Source organism: Terrapene carolina, unplaced genomic scaffold, assembly GCF_002925995.2.
Source record: "Terrapene carolina triunguis isolate 2854851 unplaced genomic scaffold, T_m_triunguis-2.0 Scaffold58, whole genome shotgun sequence".
Classification (NCBI taxonomy): domain Eukaryota; kingdom Metazoa; phylum Chordata; order Testudines; family Emydidae; genus Terrapene; species Terrapene triunguis.
Genome location: NW_020664409.1, coordinates 109,810,285 through 109,830,536, shown reverse-complemented (window position 1 = coordinate 109,830,536; position 20,252 = coordinate 109,810,285). Strand labels below are relative to the sequence as shown.

At 48.2% G+C, this 20,252-nt stretch overlaps 1 protein-coding gene across 3 annotated transcripts in view; it reads left to right on the top strand.

The window, feature by feature from the left end:
* The window catches only part of TOP1MT (DNA topoisomerase I mitochondrial), a 52,930-nt gene extending 35,694 nt beyond the window's left edge, over positions 1–17,236 (top strand). For all 3 annotated transcript variants that reach the window (XM_026646893.1, XM_026646896.2, XM_026646904.1), the window contains 8 exons: positions 3,840–3,983; positions 4,799–4,984; positions 6,954–7,022; positions 8,158–8,272; positions 9,122–9,249; positions 10,450–10,544; positions 13,671–13,820; positions 15,737–17,236. In XM_026646893.1, coding sequence (XP_026502678.1) covers positions 3,840–3,983; positions 4,799–4,984; positions 6,954–7,022; positions 8,158–8,272; positions 9,122–9,249; positions 10,450–10,544; positions 13,671–13,820; positions 15,737–15,839 — 990 coding nt within the window. In that variant the 3' untranslated portion in view covers positions 15,840–17,236. The remainder of the gene's footprint in view (positions 1–3,839; positions 3,984–4,798; positions 4,985–6,953; positions 7,023–8,157; positions 8,273–9,121; positions 9,250–10,449; positions 10,545–13,670; positions 13,821–15,736) is intronic.
* The last annotated feature ends 3,016 nt before the right edge of the window (positions 17,237–20,252 follow it).

Sequence of the window (20,252 nt, the reverse complement as noted above, 5' to 3'; positions counted from 1 at the left end):
TTAATGGACACCGTTGTCTTTATTACTGTTTTCGCGGGAATGTTTTAAACCTGGGACACAGACTGTGGCGGGGGGCGGGTTTAGGGTTGTGATGCAAATGATGCCTCTAAACTCCAGGAATGACAGGCTCCGCGGTGGTGGACTGGTTGTTTCAACGGAGCCTGCCAGCCCTCCTGGCCGGGACTGCGTGTATGTGTCGGCTATGTGACTGTCTTGCAGGGGGAGGAGGGTTACAGATCCCCTGCTGCGCGGCTCTGTGATGCAGGGTAAGGACCGCTGCATAAGATCTGTAACTGCCCTCCCCCGCCACCAAGTCACAGAGCAACACCACCGCCCCCACCACACAAAACATGAAAACCACCTCCCAGACTGACCAGGATAACTAGTCACTGCACTGTATATGTGCCCTGCTGCTGCACCTGCCCCCTGCTAAAGGTGACTGTCCTGTCCAATGACCAAGCCCCTTCCCCCCCCCTTCAGACAGACTCCCCTCCAAAAGAAGAGGATGGAAACAGAAATGAACAGAAACGTATTCTTTATTAACAACCGCACATGGAACGGGGGGGTGAAACTTGGACGGGGTCTTGTGGGAGGCGGGTAGGAAAGGACTTTTCAAATTTTGGGGAATGAGAGCCTTCTAGTGGTAGAGCAGTCCGCAGGGGTGGAGTGAAATTTTTCACGGCCCCTTCCACCCCTCCGTGTTTGGACTTTGGGTGAGGGGGGTATGGGACTTGGTGGCGGGGCAGGGCAGTTACAGAGAGACTGCAGCGGGGCTCTCTCCTCCTGCCTCCGGTCCTGCAGAACATCCACAAGGCGGCGGAGCGTGTCCGTTTGCTCCCTCATTAGTCCAAGCAGCGTTTGAGTATCCTGCCTGTCCTCCTGTCGCCACCTCTCCTCCCGTTCCATGTTTGCCCGGTGCATTTGGGACAAGTTCTCCCTCCACTGTGTCTGCTGGGCTGCCTGTGCTCGGGAGCATCCCATTAGCTCAGCAAACATGTCTTCCCGTGTCCTCTTCTTCCTCCTCCTAATGTGCGCTAGCCTCTGGGCAGATGTGGCTGTGGGAATTGGAAAAAGGGAGTGAATTCCTGAGACAGAGCAATGTATCTGTGAACAGAGAACATAGTCTTTCTCTGTGAACAAGACCATGCAGAGCACCTATCACACGCGCACTGAGGACAAGGTCGAATTTTCGGCCCTCGCCTACAGTGCCTGCGGTCTTGCTGTGGCGAGCTGAGGAGCAGGGCAGGACACCGGACTTTGTCTAGATGGCAAACATGGTAAGCCGTAGACTTGTGGCCGCTTAAAACTTTAAGAGTGGCACTGGCCTCCTTTCAAATAGAAAGCAATGCGAGTCTCTGCTGGCAGCAATCCTGCAAGCATGAACTCTGCCCCTGTCCCACCCCCTCGCGGCTGTAAACCGCGTGGCTGTAAACCGGCGGTTGCAGTTCTATAAAGGGACGGGCAAGCAGTCCCAATACTAACTTTCCCATACCTAATTCACAGCAGGGAGCCATGCCAGACATCACCCTCCTGAAGGTCTCCGAGAGCCAGAAGGAGAAGATGCTCCGGGACAGCCTTCAGAAACCGGGGCCATTTGCTGCACTGCTCTGCAAGGCCATGATCCCGGAGTACCTGCTGGCGTTGTGGCAGGGAAACGTGTCCTACCACGGGGGGCCTAATAAGCTCTCCCTGCCCAGGAACCTGCTCATGAGGCTGGAAAAACACCTGCAGGAGGTGTATGAGGAGTTCTCCCCGGAGGATCTCGCCTCTATCCCCGGTTACATTGACCAGTTCCTGGCTTAGGTGCCCTTGGAGGGACAAATGACTGCAGGGTTTTGGGCATTATAATCATGAAGCGGACATTGTGCAATTTTTTGAAAATGGTTCGGACTATATATTGAGGCGCCCAAAAAAAGACAAATCATGATACACTTTGCACTGATTCCCCTTTTGTTTGACTTTACTGTTTACATGTTTTGAAGCACTTTACCCACTGTTCATATTTTCAATCTTCCTGTTTTGTTGCAAATAAATGTTTACATGTTTTAAAGCACTTTAGCTAATGTTAATATTTTAAATACGCCAGTTATGTTGTAAATAAATGTTTAGATATTTAAAACACTTACTGCTTGATCCGTCCCCTGAATCTGTGTCTGGGGTAACGGCTGGGGAGGGTTGGTAGGGGATCTCTGTCAGGGTGATGAAGAGCTCCTGGCTGTCGGGCAAATCAGCGTTGTAAGCGCTGTCTACTGCCTCGTCCTCCTCATCTCCTTCCTCCTCTTCCCCGTCCGCTGAGGAACCGGCTGCGGACAATATCCCATCCTCAGAGTCCACGGTCAGGGGTGGGGTGGTGGTGGCGGCCGCACCTAGGATGGAATGCAGTGCCTCGTAGAAACGGGATGTGTGGGGCTGGGATCCAGAGCGTCCGTTTGCCTCTTTGGTCTTCTGGTAGCCTTGTCTCAGCTCCTTGATTTTCACGCGGCACTGCGTTGCATCCCGGCTGTAGCCTCTCTCTGCCATGGCTTTAGAGATCTTCTCATAGATCTTTGCATTCCGTCTTTTGGAGCGCAGCTCCGAAAGCACGGACTCATCGCCCCACACTGCGATGAGATCCAAGACTTCCCGATCCGTCCATGCTGGGGCCCTCTTTCTATTGGATTGCACGGCCATCTCTGCTGGAGAGCTCTGCATCGTTGCCACTGCTGCTGAGCTCACCACGGTGTCCAAACAGAAACTGCGATTCAAACTGCCCAGACAGGAAAAGGAATTCAAATTTTCCCGGGAGAGTGGCTGGTCAGAGCATCCGAGCTCGGACTGCTGTCCAGAGCGTCAACAGAGTGGTGCACTGTGGGATAGCTCCCGGAGCTATTAGCGTCGATTTCCATCCACACCTAGCCTAATTCGACATGGCCATGTCGAATTTAGCGCTACTCCTCTCGTTGGGGAGGATTACAGAAATCGATTTAAAGAGAGCTCTATGTCGAACTAAATGGCTTCCTGGTGTGGACGGGTGCAGGGTTAATTCGATATAACGGCGCTAAATTCGACATAAAAGCCTAGTGTAGACCAGGCCTGAGACGTGCGTTAGCAGGATGATCTTACAATAAGTACTGTGAAGTCAGTGCTGGTTCAGTGCTTCTGCACAGCCATCAGGGGGCGCCCAAACCATTCTTCCAAAAATTGTAGTTATTCCTCTTTAACTTGAGTGACATGGATAGATGATTTAAAAAAAAAAATCATCCGAACATTGAACAGTATTTAGAACTGGACAGTGTTCTTAATGATATTCTATCATCAGAGTAGGTCCAGTCTGGAACCAGGCAGTTTCTTTGTAAAGGGTTTTATTCCTGGAGCAGATTAGGAATTGTTCGACAAAACGTTTTTGGTTGGAAAAGGCTGGTTGTCAAAATCAAAACATGTTCACTGGAAAGGGTCTGCTTGGGTTGATTTTTCTACACCAAAAAAATTTAATTTTTTTAAAAAATTGTTGATATGAAAAACTCTGGTTTTCCAGCTCAAAATATCTTTTTGCTTAGAAATGTAAGCGAACTCTAGTTGGGAAACAATGGTCAAAATCCAAACAGAATGTTTTGAAATGATTGAAATGAAATGGCTGGATTGACCTGAACCAATTATTTTTTTAAGGTGTTTGATTGGTGAACACTTTAGATGTCGACTTCTTGCCCCAGCCCAGGATGGGAAATGTTTTGAATTATCTCGAAATGTTTTGCAGGATGGGAAAGCAGTTTCTTCCCTAGCTCTGTTTATTACCTGTGACAGCGGCTGGGTGACAATGGATGCTGTGCAGGGCAAGTGGAAACATCCATTTTTCCTTCCAGGGGGAAAAGGACTGGCAGAAATATGAAGTAGCCAGACGTTTAAAAGGTGTAGTCAACAAGATCCGCTCTCAATACCGTGCAGACTGGAAATCCAGGGAGATGAAGAAACGGCAAAGATCTGTGGCTCTTTACTTCATTGACAAGGTGCCGGCTTGCTTCTCTGTCTTGTTGGGCTACGTGTTTTGCTTGTAAAATTACTTTAGCTGAGCTGCGTTCACACTTGCTGGGAGCTGCGAGTCGTGGGTTAGCTCTCGTGGGCACAGAGAACGTGGGAGTGAATTGCGATGGGAAATGTCCGGAGCTGTCCGTGAAAGCATGCTGGTGGTACAGCACCATGTGGACGGTTACACACATTTCCTAGAAAAAACAGCCCTGCCTCTGCTACCCCCCACCCCACACTGATTTCCAGCGTGTGTGCGATGCTTGTCACACCTGCTGCCACTTGCACAGACGAATAAGCGACGCTGCATCCACTGACGCCAGAGTTCTTTGTTGTAAGGGTTATTTCAATGCTGCTGCTTGTGGCAGTGAAGTCTCCTGTTGAAAACAGGGCTGTATTACCATTACTGCATGTCAATGCAACTGAGCCTATGTCTTCTTCTGATATCCCTCCCCTGTGCCATCTAACCCCTGAACTTTTTCCTACCTCTCTCCGGCCTAGCTGAAGGCATAAGCATAGCAAGGGTCCTTGAGATGCTTTTCTGCCAGGGTATTTCTGCACAGCTGTTCGAAGGGCTGTAAATATGAGCATAAAGATGAATGATAGAGCAAAGAAACTCAAGATGCTAACGAGGCATTTAGAGTCTGTGGTGACGGGGGCTGTGCCAACCCCTCGGTGGAACGAAGTATACAGTGTGTTTCTCACAGCATCGTAGCCTCTTTAGCAGTGGTTTTTGGGGGAGGAGGTGTATACTGGAAGATTAGGGGTTTCCATGCCTGCTCTGCTGTGTTCCTCCCAGCTGGCCCTGAGAGCCGGTAACGAGAAGGAAGAAGGGGAGACTGCAGACACGGTTGGCTGCTGCTCCCTGCGTGTTGAGCACATTAAGCTGCACCCAGAGCTGGACGGGCAGGAGCACGTTGTGGAGTTTGACTTCCTGGGGAAAGACTCGATCCGGTATTACAACAAAGTGCCTGTGGAGAAACCGGTGAGCAGGGTTGGGGCGGGGTTCGCACGCACTCCCCCAGGTAGCTAATCGATCTATGGTGCCTGTCCGGCTCCCGTTGCCCTAGTACCTAAGCATCTCACAATCTTTAATGCATGTATTCTCCCAACCCCCATGTGAGGTAGGATAGGGTTATTATCTCCATTGTACACATGGGGAAACTGAGCCATGGCGGGACTAAGTGACTCACCCCTGAATGCACAGGGAGGCTGTGTCAAAGCAGAGACATGAACTCAGGTCTTCCAACTCCCAGGCTAGTGCCCTAACCACTTGGCCATCCTTCCTATAAGAGCATAAGAACGGCCATGCTGGGTCAGACCAATGGTCCATCTAGCCCAGTATCCTGTCTGCCGACAGTGGCCAGTGCCAGATACTTTGGCGGAATGTACAAAACTGGGCATTTTATCAAGTGATCCATTGCCTGTTGTCCAGTCCCAGCTTCTGGCAGTCAGAGGTATAGGGACACCCAGAGCATGGGGTTGTGTGTCTGACCATCTTGGCTAATAGCCACTGATGGACCCATCCTCCATGAACGTATCTAATTCTTTTTTGAACCCAGTTATACTTCTGGCCTTCACAACATCCCCTGTCGATGAGTTCCACAGGTTGACTGTGCACTGTGTGAATTACATCCTAATGTTTGTTTTAGACCTGCCACCTATTAATTTCATTGGATGACCCCTGAGTCTTGTGTTATGTGAAGGGGTAAAAAACACTTCCCTATTCACTCCCCTCCCCCCTTCATGATTTTATAGACCTCTATCATATGCCTCCTTAGTCATCTCTTTTCTAAGCTGAACGGTCCCAGTCTTATTAATCTCTCCCCATATGGAGGCTGTTCCATACCCCAAACATTTTTGTTGTCCTCCTCTGCACCTTTTCTGATTCCAATATATCTTTTTTGAGATGGGACAACCAGAACTGCCTGCAGTATTCCAGGCGTGGACATACCAGGGATTTATATAGTGGCATTATGAGATTTTTCTATTTTATTATGGTCTCATTTCCTCAAGAAAATTGAAACGAAATATTGACGCTGATTGTCTACTGCAGCCTGTTGTGTGCGGCCATCAAGGGTCGGGCCCTCAGCTGGTGGAAATCAGTGTAGTTCTGTTGACTTGAGAGTCGCAGCGGCTGGAGACCCGGTCCAACTTTTCTCCTAGGAAAATTGATTCGAGCTCTTCTGTGTCTTAACACTTCTGAGCTCAGAGGCTTCAATCTCCACACCTCTTCCCCCCCCCCCCCAGCCGGCTTTGTAGTTATTGTTACCATACAGGGTGGAGTCAGTGTGGTTATTTGTACCACGTACATGCGGATGTTCCTCAGACCATCCAACGTCATTGGGTTTGCACTTGTAATTTGGTGAAAGATGCTGAAATACACTTGAGTGACAAGCTCTTTTAATCACAAGTTATAGTATAGAGGGAAAAAATATATAGGGCCATATATCACTGGCCTCTGTGTATTTAGGGTAATGTTTTTCTGTCCTCATTGACTTCAGTCTAAATTAGCAAATGTTTCAAATGCATCTTTATCTAGTGACGGCAGAGAGGCACCTGGGGTCTATACCCCATGCTGCCACTCTGTCTGTGGGCAAGAACGTTACCTCTGTGTCCCTTTTCCTGATCTGTAACATAGTGTGATACGCACCTCACAAGGGTGGTAAGGCTACATGCAGGTGGGTAATCTTGCGACCGAGGTAAAAACATTTGCCCAAGGTCACGGGGAGAGAGTGGATAACCTGGGAATTAAATTTAGGAGCCCCAGCCTTCCGCTGGAAGATGGTGTGATGTATCCATCACGAGGGTGTTGAGGCTTAGCTAACGTTGCTTTGGGATTCTTGGGTGAAGAATCCAGTGGAGGGTAGAATCCAGTGGAGGGTAGCATCCGTGAGAGTTGACACACAGCACTTCTGCATGGCCCTTTGGTGTAATTCTTTGTGTCGTTGCAGGTGTTCAAGAACTTGCAGTTATTCATGGAGAACAAAGACCCAGGGGACGACCTGTTTGACAGGCTGAATGTAAGCTGGATTTGTCTTGCTCTTGAAACCGAGGGGCCGGTAGTGCCGACTTGAGCGAGGCAGATAGTGCAGACAGTTGCCCCAGTCTTGCCTGTGGGACCCCAAGCTAGTTCAGTTCCATACTTCCCTTGAGCAGAGAGACTGCCAGACCTGGCAATACGGTGTGTGCAAAAGGGGGCCAGTCGGGTGAGGCTACTGGTTTCATTTGTACTCATGACCCTGGTTTTTAATGCCCGTCTTCTCCCATGATTAGCTAGTGCAACCCACTGTGTCCCCCAGCACCCCACTGTAATCTTTGATTTCTCAACCCAGTTGCTGCATGAGTAGGAACTCAGCAGCTGGGCTCTCCGGACCCCACACCCCCATGGCAGACTCGCTGTCTCCGCTGTGCAGAGTGGGGGTTTAACCTGACCTTTCTGGTGTGCGAGAGGTTTTAACACCTCTCCAAGGTGCAGGGCAATTTAGAGTCTGGCCCAGAGCCTCCTGTGGTTTCTCTCCTGGAATCTGGCCTCCTGCCGAGTTATGTGTTAGCCACCAGCCCATAAATACACACTAACGAATCGTTTCCATTTCTGTGGGCACTTCAAGGACTTGCGAGCCTCCTCCTTCCACGCTACCCCAGCTTTTGTACCCAGTCTGCTCCCCTACGCTGCATTCACACAGCCCAAAACATTGCGTCTTCAAATGCGTGTTGTTTCTGTGGGAGGGCTCTTATCCGTGAGGGCCAAGGACGCCTAGCTAAGTAATCAGAACACGAGGGTCTCGGGTCCTGCTACTGTTTTTGACCTTCCAAGCACAAACCCCAATGGTCTTGGTGTTTAGTATCTGCTTCTTTTGATGGGTCTGTGAGTCCGTGTGGCTCAGCAGTATAAAGCAGATGTTGGGCCAGATCATTAGCTAGTGCAGATCCATTGAGTTCAATGGAGCTATGCCAGTATACTCGAGCCAGTATACTCACCAATTTCAGAGCTGATGTGCAAAGTGACAAGAAATCTACACACTTCTGTGCTCCTCATCACTGTAGTTTTTTGTGCCTAAAGTCTGCCCGCTTACAAATAAAAGGGAAATTGAAAACCAAGCACTTTATTTTCCTGCTTTTTACTAATTTCCCCCTCTGCCTTGTCTCTTTGTTCAGACAACGGTCTTGAACAAACACCTTCAGGATTTGATGGACGGGCTGACAGCCAAGGTGTTCAGAACTTACAACGCTTCCATCACTCTGCAGGAGCAGCTGAAAGCGCTCACGGATGGTAAGCGAATGTTTCCTTAGGCAGCTTGTGGAACTCATGGCCAGATGAGGCAGTGGAATCAAATGCCACATGCCCATAGCAACATGCAGTTAATGTGTGTTAGGGTGAAAGTTATCAAGCCTCCGAGATACCAAATGAGTGTAATAATAGTTAGGAAGGGAATATTTTTTGCCTTTGTTGCACAGTGGGTTAGCGGTATTAGCTTGGGCTTATTATTTGACCTTGCGCTGAAGCGTGGGTTGTTAGTTATCTCTGGAGGCAAGATACTGGGCAAACCCTATGCGCCCTCAGGCCCTGCTTCCGACCTCTGATAAATCATTGGGTAGCCAGTGATTTTAGTTTATTGTTCATTTATTGTGTGATATGATGAACAGGTCATATTCTATATAATAATTGTATGTTAAATAGAGTTAAGTTGTAGGATTATAGAAGTATAAGATTGATCAGTGTGTAGTTGATTGATTTCTGTAGTTCTAACTGGTGCATGGATGTATTTAGGAGTTGGGTATGCTGTGACATTCATAACTTTGTTGGCAACTTTAATATAATGGATAGAAGATAGTGGGCCTTGTGATTGTCTGTGTTACTTGCCTATGGTTTCATCTGTTCCTAGGAGCTCTAGATCTAAAACAAGCTGAGATAATTCTGTTTAACTTGAGGCTGTAGCTGCCAGAGCTTAACCCTCAACATAACATCACTAAAATTAACTTGAAATAAAAATGAAGGCTGCAGGTAAATAGGTATAGCCCGTAAATCAGTTAAATTTTTTCCCATCTTGAAAACCTGTAATTTTTACCCTCCTTCCATTTCCTGTACCGGCTGCTTAATAATTACGTTGTGTTTTTCCAGCTGAGGACAACGTGGCAGCGAAACTCCTCTCCTACAACCGAGCCAACCGAGCAGTGGCCATTCTGTGTAACCATCAGAGAGCGACGCCCAAGAGCTTTGAGAAGTCAATGCAGAACCTCCAGGCCAAGGTAACAGAGGCAGGACGCTGATAACAGTCTGAAGAGTTATTGCTTCTGTGTATCAGATGCGTTTCAGAGTTGCCAATCCTGACTGTGACCAGATGCTGTGTGGGCTGGGGGAGGTTTTGTTTTTAAATTACTTACCGGGTATCAAAAATGATTTGAGGGCTGGAAAAAATGCCTTACTAAGAGACTTAGGGAATCAATCTGTTTAGCTTATGAGAAAGGAGATCAGAGGTGGCTTGATTACAGCGTAATGGTGGGAAAATCCTGGGAACTAAGCAGCTCTTTAATCTAGCCGAGAAAGGCAGAACAAGAGCCGGTGGCAGGAAGCTGAAGCCAGCCCAATTCAGATTAAAAACTAGACGCTTTGACCAGTGACAGAACTCAAACAGTGGAGCAAACTCCTATGGGAAGCGCCGGGTTCTCCATCTCTTGATGTCTTTAGATCCAGACTGGCTGCCTTTCTGGATGCTTTGGCCACACACAAGTGATTGGGTTTGGTACGGGGGGTAACTGGCCTGTTGTGCAGGCGGTTGGATTAGATCCATTGGTCCCTTCTCTTCTTAAAATCTGTGAATTCAGCGTGCTTTTCCTTAGCCCCCCTGGACACTGCTATTGATGTATCCCTTACATTTCTACCACTTAAATATTTCAGTGTCTGAGGTCATTACCAGCTGTCATTATTCGTTACACCGTTGTAGAGTTTAAGGCCAAAAGGAACCACCAGATCATTCAGTCCAACCTCCTGTATCTCGCAGGCCAACAGCAGCACCCGGCACCCGCACACCAAACCCAACAATCAGAATTAGACCAAAGTACCCCAGCCCTCAGGAGAGCCAACTAGTGCATGTCACAAGCAGAGAACAGGCGGGACTGAGGTGCACCGGTGCCCGTAGCTCCTGCAATGGCCCCAGCAGGAGTCGTGAGCTCTCTGAGCCGTGAGGCTGCTTTCTGAGACCAGCGCTGCCCATCTTTTTAAGATGCGAAATGCCTAAAACCAGGCCAGCACAAAGGGACTGGCCTGTGGGACGCACGAAACGCCGGAGAAGGCGTGATCGGAAACCCAGGGTGGAGGTGACAAGGAAACCCAATAGTGTGTATGATGGAGACGAGATGGTGGCACTGGGTCGCTGCTGGGGCGGAAGCGACATCAGGCCTTCTCCAGGAAGAAGGAAAGCTCAGGGTAGTTTGTGTTTGTTTTCCCAGATCGACGCCAAGAAGGAACAGCTGGGCGAGGCGCAGATGGAGTTGAAGAGAGCCAAGGCTGATCTCAAAGCCAAAAAAGATGTGAAATCTAAAGCGTGAGGGTCTCGTGTATCACAGTCTTTGTTAGCAGAGGGAAGTGGGCGGGACTGGGGGCATGGCTAGACTATCGAATTAAGTCGACTTAAGTCGACATACAGCCACTGCAGTAATTAATTTGATTTTTAACGTCCACACTATGCTCCTTCTGTTGGCGGTGAGTGTCCTGACCAGAGCCCTTGCAGCACTTTAACTGGTATTGTGGGGCCCTTACAGCCGGAGTCCTGCTACTCTCCTCTCTCTTTTGCCCCCCCAATCCCTCACCAGGCAGTGGGGCTCCGGCTGTCAGCCCCAGCTGGCATCAGTCGATGTAAGCAACACAGTGTCTGCATGGACATTGCGTTGATCTAACTGCATCGACCCGAGCGCTACACCTCTTGCGGAGGTGGAGTTAAGCCGGTGTAGTGGGCGAGTTACATCAGCGGGAGCGACATTTTAGTGTCGAGTTAGGCTATGTCTACACTACAGGATTAATCCGAATTTAGATAATTCGAATTTGGGAAACAGGTTGTATAAATTCGATTGTGCGCGGCCACACTAAGCACCTTAATTCGGTTTTTAACCACATTAATTCGGTGGTGTGCGGCCACACTACCCCATTAACTTAAACACAGTAATTCGGTGGTGTGCGGCCACACTAACCCTAATTCGAATTAACAAAATCGATTTAGGCTCTACTCCGTTCGTCGAGGTGGAGTACAGAAATCGATTTAAAGGGCCCTTTAATTCGAATTAACTGGCTCTGTAGTGTGGACGGGTGAAGGGTTAATTCGGATTAACGCTGCTAAATCCGAATTAATCCCGTAGTGTAGACCAGGCCTTAGATCGAGGTCAGCTGCCTTATGGCGACCTAACTCTGTAGTGTACACCAGGCCTGGGTGATATGGGATCCGTGGACTGGGGAGTGGGATCGGTCTTGGTAGTTTTTCTTAACCTCGTTTTCAGTTTCTCCTGCCATGCCGAGCTTAGAAAATCCTTGCTGTGAAATATCAGTGTGGGAGTGACTGGGGATCATCGTGATTTTGAGGATGTTCCTTACTAGCATGGCCTACTGGTTAAAAATCAGTTTCTGACCTGGTTCTTAGGCCTGGAGCCTGCAAGAGTGGAGGTTGGGGGATTTCTTTATGGGAAATCATCCTGTATCAAGGCAGATTTTGGACACCTAGAGCTGCACACCTTTATTGATGTTGTTGATAAAATTCTACCCAGACAAGTGGCACATGCTTCAAGCTTCTTGTGGCTAGAGACGTTTGATCTGGCACAAAGTTGTGCCCTTGGCCAGAAGAGGGTGTGAGGAGGAGGAGCACTGGCATGGATAGAAGGCACCTTTGCCATCCCGTGATGGTTTCAGAGCTCTGAATTGCTTCATGTCCCAGAGACTGATTTCCCTTCTGGGTACTGGTTGTCATGGTGATCCTACTCTCGAAGACCACATAAAAACCCAGGTGTTCTGTTCTGTTGAGCTCTGTCTTTTGAGATCCACCTTAGTGCCCTAACCAAATCCTCCTCGTCGCTATCTTAGGAACATCTCTAGGCTTCATGCCATGTGGTCTGAACCTGTCGATGCTAATCTATGCAGCCATTGGTTCTAGGATGGGTTATTGGTTGCTTCATGGACTAGCAGATTGGATGCTCCGTGGGTCTAACAGGCTTGTGCACAGTGCTGAAGCCAAGCGGTCAAGTCTTTCAGTCTTACATCTCCAACATTCATCTTTACACAGGCTCCCACATCATTGGTATTGGTTACCGAATTTCCTTGCAGATGATGGAACGCTCTCCATCAAACTAATCCCATATATCCGTGACCTTGTGCCTCCTTTATCATGTAGCTTTTTATTTTATTGAAAGTGCCTGTAGTAATGGGGTATTACACCACCGTGGGTTTGGCGGGTAGCTTCAAGCTCAACAGAGTGTAGGTCACCTCTGCTACTTGCTTCAGATATAGAGTCTCTAGGAACACGCAAAGACCAAGAGTGGTGACCACACAGACATTCACAAGTACGAGGTCTAGTCTATTTTACGAGTTTTATTAAAGTTACAGTTCAAGTTATAATTACCCAAGCATACAGAAATGCTATACAGACCTATGCACACGTTACAATTATAGTTATACTCACATCCTTAACTATAGTGTTAGGGTCTGATGGGTCTCTCATGGCTTGATCATCAGTAGAGGAATGGTTCCTGATGGAGTTTCCCGTAGGGAGCTCAATTTTTCCACTCTGGCCACCCCCTTTGTATAATATGATTCTGTCTATACCTACATTCTGCGCATTTCCATAAAAGGGTTAACCCTCTTTTTTCTTATTGGTCTGATGTCCCCGTGAAACTTAAGGGACCTCAATTTCTATAGATTGTGTAGGTTCTCATTAGCATTGATGCACCTTGCGGTTAGGGCATGTGTTAGAACAATGTGATTACCGGGTAAGCAAAAAAATTACTTTTACTGTTAATGTTTTGCAGTATCACCCATTAGTGCATCTTTTCCCTTCATTTTAGGGCACCGGGTTATTCTTCAGTCACTTACTTATGTCAGCATATCTTATCAAAAGGCCTAGTATGGCTAAGCTAAAATCTTACAGGCCTCAGCCTGTAGGCCTTGCGTTTCAGCCGTACTTACTTAGATGCCTAATGCATGATGATTCCCTTCCAACTACTGATCAATCTTATACTTCTATAATCCTACAACTTAACTCTATTTAGCATACAATGATTATATATAAGTTAACATGTTAATTCATTATAACATCACACAATAAATGAACAATAAACTAAAATCATTGGCTACAATCCCAAGCTTTTATAGTTGAAACCAATGGGAGCCTTTCCACTGACTTTAATGGATCAGCGCCTTAGGTCTTAGTGACTGTTAAACAAAGCCTCTGATTCTCGATCCTCGTGGCTGTGGCAAACAGTGGGTCTTGGCTCCTTTTCCTGGCTTGGTCAGAGCGGCAGGCTCCGTCTCTCTTGTTAAAGCGAGGTGTACGGTATATTTGCTTGCCGTGGCGTATGTAGGACTGCTAGAGCGCAGAGGGGCGGCACTGTAGCGTACCGCTCTGTATTTCAGCCCTGCTTTGTTTCCCTTTTTTACTGTCCCGTCTGACTTGTCCCTGCTCTTCCGCCAGCGCCGTGGAGAAGAAAAAGAAGCTGCTGGAGAAGATCCAAGAACAGCTGCTGAAGCTGAACGTTCAAGCCACGGACAAAGAGGAGAACAAGCAGATTGCTCTGGGCACATCCAAGCTGAACTATCTGGATCCCAGGATTAGTGTGGCCTGGTAGGCTGCTGGCTCTCTTCAGAGCTGTTTCTTTACCCTCCTATGTGCCTATCCCATGAGCACGGCAGCGAGCGCTGCCCGTGCAGAATGAAATATCCACTTGCCCCCTGAAACAGAGGCGCCGACTCCGTGAGTGCTCTGGGGCTGGAGCGCCCATGGGGAAAAAAACAGTGAGTGCTCAGCACCCACCGGCGGCCCCACTGATCAGCTCTTCCCCCGCCCCCCTCACAGCACTCCCCCCCAGCCCTCCCGCCGATCAGCTCCTTCTCCTCCCTCCCAGCGCCTCCCGCCCGCCATGATCAGTTGTTCAGGAGGCGCGTGGGAGGAGACAGCTGGGTGCGCTCGGGGAATGGGGTGGGGCAGGGGCAGGAAGAGGCGGGCGGGGCCTTGGGGGAAGGGATGGAGTGGGGGCGAGACCTGGGGCGGAGCAGGGGTTGAGCATCCCCCGGGAAACGACAACGTCAGCGGCTGTGGCCTCAAGTCTCTGGGTCTGGGGGAAACGGGGGGGTTTTCAGACAAAACCAGGCTGGCCAGGACCAAGGCTGCCGGGAGAGGGGCAGAGCTGCAAAGCTGAGCGTCCCTCACAGGGAATGCCCTGCTAGCAGCTCTTCTTGTGTATAACAAGGGAGCTTCAGCTCTTCCCAGCTGTGGCAGGATGGCCCAGGGCACAAAGGCGACCTCTCAGGAAACTGGGTCCCAAACCGGCCTCTAAGGGCTTGTCTGTACGGCAAGCTAGCGTGCGACAAACTGGAGTGGGAATCTACGGCCCTGTCGCCTGCAGTGCCCTGACTGGCCGTATGGACCCTGCTACCGTGCGCTAGAAGTTCTGGAGCGTGGCACCGGGGTCCCTACAGAACAGTCAGTGTGCAGCGGCCTGCCCTAAGTGAAAACCAACACCTTGAGTTGCACCCTTTGGAAGCCAGTGCAGATCCCAGAGCACCTGGTGTCTTGCACTGCTAGTGGGAAACTCGGCTTCCCTTATCTTTCTGGCACTGTGGTATCTGAGCACTTCACAGTCGTTAACGGATGTATCCCTCCCAGCACCCCGGAGAGGTCGGGAAGGGGTATCCCCCTTCTACAGATGGTGATGTGCCCAAAGTCCCCAGACAAGGAACCAGGCTGAACTGGGAATTGAACCCACATCTTTTGAATCCCAAGCCAGTCTCTCGTAGACTCACAGGCCAGAAGGGACCATCCCGATCATTTAGTCTGAGCTCCTGCACATTTTAGGCCACAGACCCTCACCCGCCCACTCCTGCAATAGGCCCCTGCTGAGTTACTGACATCCTCATGGTTTAAAGACTTCACGTTCCAGAGAATCCACCATTTACACTAATTCAAACCAGCAAGTGACCCGTGCCCCATGCTGCAGAAGAAAATCCCGGGGGAGAATTCCTTCCCGCCCCCAAATATGGCGCTCAGTTAGACCCTGAGCATGAGGGTGAGACCCACCAGCCACACACCCGGGAAAGAATTCTCTGTAGTATCTCAGAGCCCTTCCCATCTAGTTCCCGTCTCCAGCCGTTGGGGATTTTTGCTCCTGGCAGTCGCAGATCGGCTCCATGGCATCGTAGGCTGTCCCATCATACCAGCCCCTCCATAGATTTAAAAACCTCAGTCCTATCCACTAGGCCACCCTTCCTCCCTCCATTACGATGTGTAACAGAAAACTAAAAACCCTAGTATGCCGTATAGTGCTGTGAATGGGGAAGTGATGCATGTCACTCATAAAACTGTGGTTCCACACCTCGGTTATCTCAAAGCATTTACGTCAGCCTAGAGGAAACCCACAGACTCTGAAAACATTAGCAAATGCCCAGTAGGTAAGAATCCTTCCTGACCGGGTGTTGAACCGGCGGAACTAATAGCAACAGCCTTCTGCTACCATTCAGCATCTGCCCTGTGCTTGCCCGCAGGTGTAAGAAGTTTGGAGTGCCCATCGAGAAGATTTACAATAAGACCCAGAGGGAGAAGTTTGCGTGGGCGATTGACATGGCTGACGAAGACTTTGAGTTCTGAGAATGGGGTTTCCCCACTGAGAAACAGAACCCATGTTACCTCGTGCTCTTCTGGTAGCTTTGGAAGTTTTTATGTATTGGGGAAAATACGTGTAATGGAAGAATTTGATACATGCACAGCATGTCTATTTTTGTGTAAAAAGAACACCCCGAGTTTAAATCGGAAACACGGGTACCACTCCCAGTGGTACTAATCCTGACCACAGTGGCCTTAAATATGAACTTTCAGTTCCTTCTCTCTGCTGCCAAGTGCTTCATGTCTTCTTCCCCCTTTGGTTCTGAGATGACGGCGGTTAGGTGCGAGTTTTAAGTATGTAACATAAAACTAGATTAGATTATCTCATCCCATCTCCAGTCTCTGTATCAGGGTGTCTCCACCCTTGCACTCTGCCTGGGAATTAGCTTGACCAGAAACACTAAGGAATGATACTGCTGGACCCAAGCAATTGGAAACACTGAAAGCAGCTGTAACATGACTGAAGGGGTGTAGCAGGAGTTCTGGGGACACTGCGAGAAGGGATAGTCTACCTGTCTGAGCATAAGTAAGAATTACAGGATATCTTGTTTTCTGTATTCTTTGGAAGGGGAAACTGGTTCGGATGCACACACACACAATCATGGTGATCTATAGGAAACATTCGCTTTACGGAGGGAAGAAATGATTGAAAAGGCCAACCAGCAATTAGGGTTGTTATACAATAGATGGTTGAAACCCAAAGCAAAATCATGTTGATTTGAGCAAAGCCTGCTTGAATGCAACTTCTCTGTATAACGTTGGTCTAGCAGAACCGTTCTCTGTGGCCCTGATCCAAAGCCCACTGAAGTCAATAGATGTTTTTCCATTGACTTCAGTGGGCTTGGGATCAAGCCGCAGGTATCTTTAGACACCATATCAGTCGATGCAAATCTCACCGCATCCATTCATTTTCATAGTGTGGAAAGAGGTCAGGTCATGGCAGAGGTTGGAAATGTTAGATAGGGGACATGGTTTTGCTGTAGAAGAGACAGTAAGTGGCATGTGACTTCATTGACTGAGTCCATGTTTCTCACTGATCTGGCAACGTAGGGCAGCAAGCTGCCCTCAGCACAAACCGGATGGGGATCTACTGTAGGAAAAGTACAGTAAAATGAAGATATTTGCCATATCACTTTGGATCACTTGTTTTGATACAAAGCACAAAGTTTTTTACGGATCTTCCAAGCAATAAGCCTAAAAATACTTTTGTCAGTAAATGTTTGTATGCACACTAAGGGTTAAATGGGCTCCAGGATTAACCCTTCTGTCATTCAGTGGATCAAGTCCCTGCCACTGCGGTCTGGAGGTCCTTTTCTGCGTGTCGATTTTCAGACCGTCGCTCATGTGTTAACTTATTTAAGTTCTCATTTCTGTTTGACGTTAGGTGCTTGAAACATTTCATTAAAATCTGAAATATTTTTGGGTACGTTGGTCCTCTCGTTTATCCAGATAATCCAGTCACAGAACCCAACCCTAGCTCAGGAGGAACCTGCATTGGTAGTTGGTCTCTGGGGTGATGATGGAAGAGCTGCCAGCAAAAGCGGTGCACATGCAAGTTTTTGTGAGGACACATTTGAAAATAGGGCTCTAAGAGGTTAACTTCGGGAGAGGGCGTTGGACAGCGGTAAAGGCAGGAGAGAGGACTTGTGTGCAATTGACCGCCATCTATTAGGAAGCAGGGACTTTGGGTTTCTAATCTGATAGTCGGATGGGTCCCAACGTGATTTTTCTAGTTCGTGTCTGGTGGATACATGTCTCCTAGTAATATAACTAGGGCCCTATCCAATTCACGGTCCATTTTGGTCAATTTCACGGTTTTAAAAGTCATAAATTTCATGATGTCAGCTATTTAAATCTGAAATTTCAAGGTGTTGTAATTGTAGGGGTCATGACCCCAAAAAGGAGTTGTGGGGGGGTCACAAGATTATTGTAAGGCAGTGTTGTGGTACTGCTACCCTTACTTCTGCACTGGTGATGGCTGCTGCTCTGCCTTCAGAGCTGGGGAGCGGCGGCTGCTGGCCGGGAGCCCAGCTCTGGAGGCAGCACCGCCACCAGCAGCAGTGCAGAAATAAGGGTGGCATGATCTGGTATTGCCACCCGTGCTTCTGCGCTGCTGCTGGCAAGGCGCTGCCTTCAGTGCTCTCTGGCCACCCAGCTCTGAAGGCAGTTCAGAAGAAATGGTGGCAATACTGCGACCCCCCCCCTAAAATAATCTAGTGACCCCTCTGCAATCCCTTTTGTGTCAGGACTCCCAGTCTGAGAAATGTTGGTCTCCCCCATGAAATCGGTATAGTATAGGTTAAACGCACACAAAAGACCAGATTTCACCGTCCGTGACGCGTTTTTCATGGCCGTGAATTTGGTAGGGCCCTAAATATAAATTAGCTCATCAACATTTCAATAACATAAACTTTCCCTTTGCCTCGAAAGGGATTCTTAACTCTAAAGATCCCCCCCTTTAAACTATCTTCCCAAATTAGGATGCCTGCACTAAACACATTCAGAGCTCATCTATGTTGTTCCTGCCTCAGCTGATTGGTTATTGGAGGATGACTAGAGGTGCACCCGTAACATGGGCTCAGGGCCACCCTTACCCCATTCCTAGGGCTCAGGGCATAATCTTCTGCGGGTTTATGGGGTCTTTTACCAGTGAAAGAGCCTTACACGGTAATATCCTTAACCTCTATTAACAATCACAGAATGCACACGCTAAGCATACAGGGCTCACCACTCCCAATAAGGCAGATGAACTTTTCCTGATGGATTTCCTTTTCAGGATCAGGTCATCGGAAGACTCCAGCTTCCGCACGGTGTGATTGGCAGAGGTCTGGCAGCTCTGATCTTTGGGGCTGTGTCCTGGAGTTGGTTCCCAAAGAACTTCCTTTTGGACCGCAGTTTATATAGTGAAACTTGAGTCTTGCTTAGCTGTACCTTAACCAATCATTTTACTAAAATATTACTAAACAATTCCCTAACCAACCCTAACATATTGTAAAACAATTGTTTATCCAATCATACCCCACCACCATAGATGATTTAAATTTCACAAAATTAGTTTTGAAAGAGAAACAATCAAAGAACCAGACAGAGACCATACAGATAAACAATAGAGAAGTGGGGATCATAAAGACAAAACAATAAAGAAATAAGGATTTCACAACCACAACTGTTGATAAGTGATTTCTTGCCAGACAGAATGCTCTCAAACAAAGTTTTCTTTAACCACCTTTAAAATCTGGTTCTTTATCTAGTGACGGTGGGTGCTATTAGGACAGGATCTCCTTCTGAACAGCCCAATATTACATTGTTTTAATATAATTTAGACGGAACGTGAAAAAGTTTTTCCTAATATCCAACCTAAACCTTCTCCACTGTAACTTGACACCATTGCTCCTCGTTCTGTCATCTGCTACCACTGAGAACAGTCTAGATCCATCCTCTTTGGAACCCCCTTTCAGGTAGCTGAAAGCAGCTATCGAATCCCCCCTCATTCTTCTCTTCTGCAGACTAAATAATCCCAGTTCCGTCAGCCTCTCCTCATAAAACATGTGCTCCAGTCCCCTAATAATTTTTGATGCCCTCCGCTGGACTCTTTCCAATTTTTCCAAATCCTTCCTGTAGTGTGGGGCTCAAAACTGGACACAGTACTCCAGATGAGGCCTCACCAATGCCGAATAGAGGGGAACGATCACGTCCCTCGATCTGCTGGCAATGCCCCTACTTATACAGCCCAAAATGCCGTTAGCCTTCTTGGTAACAAGGGCACACTGTTGACTCATATCCAGCTTCTCATCCACTGTAACCCCTAGGTCCTTTTCTGCAGAACTGCTGCCTAGCCGCTCGATCCTTAGTCTGTAGCAGTGAATGGGATTCTTCCGTCCTAAGTGCAGGACTCTGCACTTGTCCTTGTTGAACCTCATCAGATTTCTTTTGGCCCAATCCTCTAATTTGTCTAGGTCCCTCTGTATCCTATCCCTACCCTCCAGCGTATATCCTAATATGGCTGCAGGAAAAGGCCTCAGCCTTACAGCACTGGGAAGAGAATTAAGGAGATTCAGCTCCAACAAGGCAGGCTTCTGCTATGTGAACCATGCAGAAACTTGATTTGCTACTTGGAATAGTGACAGGTCTAAGGATAGAGACCAGGTCTAAGAACCAAAACAGTTTTTTTGTGGATGGATGCTTTTTTTTAAAGTGTGTGTGTGTGTGTGTGTGTGTGTGTGTGTGTGTGTGTGTGTGTGTGTGTGTGTGTGTGTGTGTGTGTGTGTGTGTGTGTGTGTGTGTGTAAAAGGTCAATTTTCAATCCTGCACAGTGGAAACAATTTCAAAATAGCACTATTTTTTACAATTATGTTTTCTTTTTTTTAATTGGGTCTGTAAAAACGGACCCTGCCCATC